The sequence below is a fragment of the Pteropus alecto genome, unplaced genomic scaffold (assembly GCF_000325575.1).
Source record: "Pteropus alecto unplaced genomic scaffold, ASM32557v1 scaffold115, whole genome shotgun sequence".
In the NCBI taxonomy this organism is placed as follows: domain Eukaryota; kingdom Metazoa; phylum Chordata; class Mammalia; order Chiroptera; family Pteropodidae; genus Pteropus; species Pteropus alecto.
In genome coordinates, this window is record NW_006436814.1 from 1630360 (window position 1) to 1638513 (window position 8154).

Below are 8154 nucleotides of genomic sequence, written 5' to 3' on the forward strand. Positions count from 1 at the left end.
TAGGTTCACGGCAGCACTATTTACAATAGCCAAAATATGGAAGCAACCTATGTGCCCATCAATAGACAATTAAATAAAGAAGAGATGATACACACACACACACACACACACACACACACACACACACACACAATGGAATATTACTGAGCCCTAAAAAATGAAATCTTACCATTTTCAATGACATGCTAAGTGAAATAAATCAAACAGAGAAAGACAAATAACATATGATTTCACTTATATGGAATCTAAGGGACAAAATAAATGAACAAACAAAATAAAAACAGACTCATAGATACAGAAAACAAACTGGTAATTGCCAGATAGGAGGTGGGTTAGGAAGCTGAGTAAAAAAGGTGAAGGGATAAGTACAAATTGCTAGTTATAGAAACAGCCACGGGAATGTAGAGTACAGCATAGGGAATATAGCCAATAATATTGTAATGGCTATGTATAGAGCCAGATGGGTGCTAGAGTAATTAGGGATATCACTTCGTAAATTATATAACTGCCTAACCAATGTGCTCTATACCTGAAACATAATTCTAAAAAACAAACAAAATATATGAAAACAAAGCTTCTCTAGATATTGGAAATCAAGGTGAGCCCTGCAATGCCCCAGCATAATATCTTGATAAAGTTCCCAGACTTTGGAACAGCGAAGTGAGAAACTCAGACAGAATCGAACAGGTTCCCTGAGTTGAGGAAGTTGAGCTGTCAGTCAGGAGAGACCAAGGTGGCTATAGTGTGCAGAGCAGAATATCAGAGATAAAAGAGCCACACACAGAATTCCAGAAATCTGCAGAGAGTCCCGCTCATCTATTTAGTAGAGTACTAATGTGTGTGTGTTGGGGGAATGGGAGAATGTTGATTAATTTGGAAATTAACCAAACCTGGGCTAAGAACTAACTGAAAAGACTAGGGAACAGAATTCAGTGCTCACACAAGGATGGGAATAGAACCTGCTCTAACCAGCCAGACTGAAAACGCTAATCATGATTCATGGGGGATTGGCTGGAGTGCTCAGGAGGCTCTCATCTCAGCACTGAGGAATGAGTACATTTCATGTAAAATTCTTACACAATATTTGGGGTGGTATAATATCACTTAAAGATCTGAGAGGTTGAAGTTGTACACTATAAACCCTAAAGCAATCACTACAATGACAAAAAAAAATACAGCTGTGTGATCATAAAAAGTATTCAGTTGATCCAAAAGAAGAGGAAAAGAGAGGGAAAAGGAAACAAAGAAAACTGGGACAAGTAGAAAACCAATAGCAGATGACAGAGTTAAACCTAACCCTATAAACAATCACGTTAAATGCCAATGATCTAAGCTTGCTGATTCAAAGGCAGAGACGATCAGATTGATCAAAAAGAGTAAGACCCAACTACAAAGACACGCTTTAAGTATGAAGACACAGCATAAAATAAAAGAATAAGCAAAGGTATACATGATAACATCAAAGCTAGAATATCTGTATTAATATCACAGTATATTTCAGAGCAAAGACTATTCCCAGGGATAAAGAAGGGTCATTTCATAATAACAATGGTGTCGATTCATTAAGTGCACATAAATGTTTATGAATCTAATTATAGAGTTTCAAAATCAACGAAGCAAAAAGTGAAACTTCAAAGAGAAATAAATAAAACCACAATTATAGTCAAATGCTTTAACACCTCTTTTCAATAATGGATGGAACAAAGAACAGTAACGGTGTAGAAGACTTGGACAACACTGTCAACCATCTGGGTCAAGTTGAGGTTTATAGAACACATCTTCCAGTGACAGCAGAATGCACGTTCTTTTTAAATGCGCGTGGAACGTTTACCAAGATAGATTGTGCTGTGGACCATGAAATAAGTCTTGATATGTTTAAAAGTATTCAGATCATACAAGGTGTGTTTCCCGACAACAATGGAATTAAATTAGAAACAATAACAAAAGGATATCTGCAATATTACCAAAGTATTAGGAAACTAAATACCACATTTCTAAATAACCTATGAGTCAAAGAAAAAAAATTTGAAACTAATTAGAAGGTGTTTTGAACTGAAAAAAAATGAAAACAGAACATGTTGAAATTGGTGGAATGCTACTAAAGAGGTACTTAGAGGGAAATTTATAGTATTGATCCTCTATATTAGAAAAGAAGAAATGTCTCAAATCAATGATCTATATTAAGATACCAGAAAAAAGAAGAACAAGTTAAACCAAAACAAAGCAGACGAAAGGAATCAATATTAAAGGAATCAATATTGAGATCAATATTTAAAAATCAATTGTATTTCTATATGAAATATATGAATAAACAATCACAAATTAATATTTTTAAAAATACTACTTACAATAGATTCAAAAATATTAAGTATTTAGGGATAAATTTGACAAAAGACGTGCAAGTGTGTATAGCTAAAAACTACTAACATTACTAAGTGAAATGAAAGCCTTAAATGGAGATATATACCATATTAATGGGTGGGAAGACTCAATACTGTTAAGATGTCAATTCTTGAGAAATTTAACACATTAATTAAAATCCCAGGGGGATTTTTATAGAAATTGAGAAGCTGATTCTAAAAGTCATATGGAAATCCAAGATAAAACAAAAAAGTTACATAAGTCTAGAAATGAATGCCACTAAAAATGTACAAGATCAAGATATCAAAAACATTAATGAACATTAAATAGTTATATCATGTTCATGGCTAGGAACACAGACTATTACGAAACTTTTAATTCTTCCCAAATTCATCTACAGATCTGATATAATTCCAATCAAAATCCCGATGTTACTTTGTGGAATTCAATAAACTAATTCTAAAATACATGTGAAAAAATAAAGAGCTGAGGGTTGGGAAGAAATGGGATAGCAAAGTATTTCTTCTGCCATAAATGCAAATGTGTTATAAAGCTGTAATAATTAAGACCTTATAAAATGTTTATAGCAGCTTTTCTCATTTAGTTCCGTATCTCACCAAACTTTAGTGTGTTCAATCTTTTATTATTTAAACTCTTTTTGTGAGTGTGAAGTGATATTTCATGTTTCTTTTATTAATATATAATAATGTAGCTGCATCAGTTTTCTTATGTTATATGTTCACATGACGTATGTTTTTCTATCCTTTTACTATCAATCTGTGACTTTATGTTTCTTTTAAACTGCACATAGGGTCTTGCTTTTTCTCCAGTGTGACAATATCTGCTTTTAACTTGTAGTATTTAGTCCACTTAGATTTAATAGAACTGTTGCTATGATTAGATTTGTTTAACATCTTGGCATTTGTTTTCTATTAATCCAACTTATTATTTTTTGCTTTGTTTCTCTTTTCTTATCTTCTGGATGAATCATGTATTTTTTAGTAATCATATGTTGTCTCGTATTGATTTTTTTATTCAAAACTATTTTTTAGTGGTCGTATTTGACTTTACGATAACTATCTTTAATTTATCAGAGTCTAAATTCAAATAATATATACTTCATAACAGTGTAAAAACCTTACAACTGTACAATTCCATTTATATCCCACCTTTTGTACTCATCTCACATTTGACTTCTAAATAAGCTATAAATCCCAAAATATGTTAATATTTCTGCTTTAAAAGTCAATTGTCATAAAGATATATAGACATAAACTGATAGCAAAATAAGTCTCTTATGTATAACATTCTGGGTTTGCTTTATTTCTGCCCGCACACCCAGAGTTCCTCCCGGTGTCATTCCCCTTCAGCCTGACGAATGTCTAAAATTTTTGTATTGCAAGTTCTCTCAGCATTTGTGTGTAAAAAATGTCTTTATTTTTTGCCTTCATTTCCGAAGGACATTTGCTGAATACAGAACTATAGGATGGCAGGAGGGTTCATTGTTTTTTGTTTTTAAAGCAATTTATAAAGACATCATTCCATTATTTTATGGCTTCCATCATTGTTGGCAAGAAGTCAGCCATTATTTGTGTCATTGTTCTCGTGTATATACAGTATCTTTTTACCTGTGGCTGCTTCTAGAATTTGCTCTCAATCGTTGGTCTTTGGCAATTTTATTATGTGCCTAGGTATGATGTCCTTTAATTTTATCCTGTTCGAGGTTCAGCTGAGCTTCTTGGATTTCTGGGATCACGTCTTTTGTTAAGCTGGCAGTGTTCTTAGACGTTAGCTCTTCAACTTTCTTCTGCACAATTCTCTTTTTCCTCTAGGATACATGAGACCATTTAATGTTGTTCCATAGATCTCAGACCACCAATTAATTTTTTTCACTGTGCTTTTTTCTTCATATTTTAGTTTGTATACCTGCTGTTAACTATCTTCAAGTTCACTGTTCTTTTTCTCTCCTTTTCCTGGCTTACTCTTAAATATATCTAATAATGTCTTTAGTCCTAATATTATATTCCTTATTTCTAGTATTTCCATTTTGCTCTCTTTTTTTATCATTTACGTGTCTCGGCTGAAATGCCCATCTCTGCACTCACACTGCCTATCTTTCCCACTCAATCCTTCAGCATTTTTATTGTAGTTATTTCCTCTCTAGCCATGCTTGGGATCTTAAGCACTAATGAGATTCCAGAGATCTCGTCATACTTTACAACTGAGCCACCAGCTTTCCAAACCCCGAGAGAACTATCTGCTTTCCAGCCTAGCTGCCAGCTTTTTTTTTCTTTTTTCTTTTTTTCTTTCTTTCTTTCTTTCTTTCTTTCTTTTTTTTTTTTAATCACTGAAGAATTCTCTTCCCTCTCTCACCTGCCCCTGGACTTTGTGCTTTGGGGGACCTCTCTCTCTCTCTCTCTCTCTCTCTCTCTCTCTCTCCCTCCTGCTTCCTTGTCCTAAATCTTGGCCGGGAGACTGCTTTACACTTTCGAGCATGTCTCAGAAGGAAAGTTTCTCTCAGCTCTCTCATCCCACCCCCAGCCTGTGGTACCTGAGAATCCACAATACTTTGCTGCCTTGCTGTCTGCCCCCTCCCTGTCTTCAGGAGGTTACTGCTTTATATTTGTGAGAGACCCTGACCGCCTCAGGGAGCTCTCCCAGTTCCCCTCCCTTGCCCCAAGATCTTTGGTTTACATCCGCAAGCTCTAGGTGAAGATCTCTAGAAAAGAGTTTGTGGATGAGTGAAAACTCATTCTATTGCTGGGACTCCGCGGAATTCCCATCTACCACGTCATGGTGAATCCCTCTTCCCATCCCAAGAATGAGAATATCTGCGGGTCATTTTGTGTGTAACCCGTTTACCCTGTGAGGATTCTTTCACACTAATTTAAGCAACATAAGCTCTAAATTTTAAATTGAATCTTCACTTGGTAAAAATACTTTTTAACACAAATAGTCTCTTTCTTCTCTTAACAGTTTGGTATCCACCTACATCCTATTTGGGTATAGACTAAATATTTTTAAATTAAGTAAAATTAGAGAGACAAGATGTGCCCAAAAGACTTCTTTTAATGGTCATGGATACAGAAGTTACATTTTAAATAAAAATCTCTAAGAATTAGAACCAGCTGTGGAAGGGAGATGGGGAGAAGGGGAGCCTTGGCTCTCTAAATGAAATTAAGCCAACTGAATTTCAGACATAGCGGTTTTTGAATAGCCTTTTTCTCTAATAGATGGTGTTCATAGAGGGGTAATATTGATTGGTTTGAGATTTTAAGTTCTCTCTTCTCTTTATCTGATGTTCAAAGAAGCTAGAATTCTCAAAATGACAACTCGTGAGGTGTTCTTATATCGTGACTTTAGTAAACGTTAAGGTTAAAGGGTCACTCTTAGACAGAGTGAACGAATGCATAAGAAAAGAGAAGGCTGATGCTCTTTGGGGAATAAATTATTTCTACTGATAGAAATAATATATAAAAGAATAAAATTACTGAAATAATTTACTCATATGGTTATACATAACACGACACATTTCTATCTCATATATTTCTATGCCTGAAACATTATTCAGAAACATACTAGAAATTAAACCTTAGTAGTTACTATGTTTTATTTTTAAATGTTAGAAGTCGAGAACTGTTAGGACTGTCCCTAAAATCGAAGATTTTCTAATTATTTTCAATTTTGTCACAGGCCAATATTAAGAGCACCATGGCGATCTGGACAAGTGATGAAATTTATCTCAGATATGCTTCTCCTAAATTTGTCAAATTAATAACTACTAAAAAACTGAAAAAAATTCTGAATATGTCAGCAGCTGCTGTTGTGACTATTCACAAAGTTGAGTATACAGGACACCCTTTGGAACTTGCCGTACTATTAAATTACTGTATTACATGTACCGCCTTTAAAAAAATGTACATAGTGATATATAGCGAAGTTACAGAACAGTGGATGCTCCAAGACTTTGTGTTAAATGTCACGATCGACAGTGTTATAACTTCACGTTTTCTATATACAGCAATGTCAGAATTAATACTATGGGACAAACATAGGGTCTACTATTGTTATCACAATTTCACTGTTACTGGAGTTTTACAAACACCTACAGAATTTGGAAATCTATCGAGATTATCACATGACAGCGTTATCAATACCGTTTTTACAGGTGAGATAGTCTCCCCCCAACATCCCTCCCATGCCCGAACCACCAGTTTGTTCTCTGTATCTATGAGTTTATTGCTGTTTGGTTTGCTCTTTTATGTTGTTTTTTTAGATTCCACGTGTAAGTAAAATTATACGGTATTTGTCTTTCTCTGTCTGACCTATTTCACTGAGCATAATATCTTCTAGGTCCATCCATGTTGGCGCAAATGGCAAGATTTCATTCCGTTTTATGGCTGAGTCATATTCCATTGTATACACGTACCACGACTTCTTTATCTTTTCATCTATTGAGGTACACCAGGATGCCTCCATATCTTGGCTATTGTAAATAATGCTACAATGAACAAAAGGGTGCATATATCTTTTCAAATTAGTGTTTTTGATTTATTTGAAAAAATATCCAGAAGTGAAATTGCTGGGTCAGAAGATAACTCTACTTTTAACTTTTCAAGGAACCTCCACACCGTTTTCTATACTGGCTATACCAGTTTACCATCCTGCTAACAGTATACAAGGCTTTCCCTTTTTCCACCTTCTTGCCAACACTTGATAGCCAGTCTGACAGGTGTGAGGTGATATCTCACCATGGTTTTGATTTGCATTTCCCTCATGATTTGTGATGTTGAGCATCTTTTCATGTGTCCGTTGGCCATCTGTATGCCCTCTTTGGAGAAATTTCTATTCATGGCCTTTGACCATTTTTTTTTTTTTTTATATTGAGCTATATGAGTTCTTTATATTTTTTAGATATTAATTCCTTATCAGAGATATCATTTGACTTTCATCTTAACTTCCTATTTGATCCAAAGTTCATTTAATAACGTTTTTAATGAATAGTTTGAGTGGTGAAAGAGAGAGTGACAGAAAGCATACGAAAGGGTCATGTACTCCAGATTTATGAGATTTGAAAAATCAGCGTGAATTAAATGACTTCTAAACTGAAACCAGGGGGAGAGAATATATTAGAAGAAAAGAAGATTACTAGTTGGGATCGCGGGATGAGGTAGCAAAGACTCGGAAGTGGGAGAGAACGTGGCCAGTTTGCGAAACGGAAGTTAGTTCAGTGCGACTAGCCAGCAGAGCGTGCAACAAAAACTAGTAAGAGATACGGCTGGCTAACGAAATGGGGACCATCTCACGAAAGGACTTAGACATTATATAAAATCCAACAACGATATATTTTTGGTGAGGTTTTATGTTTTATATATCATCATACTATGTATCCTACACTTTTTTATTTGACGAAGACGTATTTTATCAGGTCATCCATCCATGTTTTTCTCTCCTTACACCTTGTGAGATTTCTAAAAACACACATGGCACAACAGGCTAAGAATTGGGTAAGCTTGGATGAATTTATCGCCAAAAGCAAACAAAACAAAATTAAACATATAAAGAAATTTAAGTTATGAAAAAATTACCCAGTCACTGAAAAATCATATCCATAAAGATATTTGCACACCAATGTTCATAGCAGCATTATTCACAGTGGCCAGGACATGGAAGCAACCGAAGTGTCCTACGATAGATGATTGGCTAAAGAAGCTGTGGTACATATATACAATGGAATATTACTCAGCCATAAGAAGAGATGAAATACTGCCATTTGCAACAACATGGATGGAC

General features: G+C 34.9%; 1 protein-coding gene across 1 annotated transcript in view; it reads left to right on the plus strand.

Moving 5' to 3' along the window:
* Positions 1–8154, plus strand: part of CATSPERE (catsper channel auxiliary subunit epsilon) — a 91524-nt gene that overhangs the window by 41334 nt on the left and 42036 nt on the right. Inside the window, 2 exon segments of the mRNA XM_015591265.1 lie at positions 3839–3858; positions 6067–6529. Coding sequence (XP_015446751.1) covers positions 3839–3858; positions 6067–6529 — 483 coding nt within the window.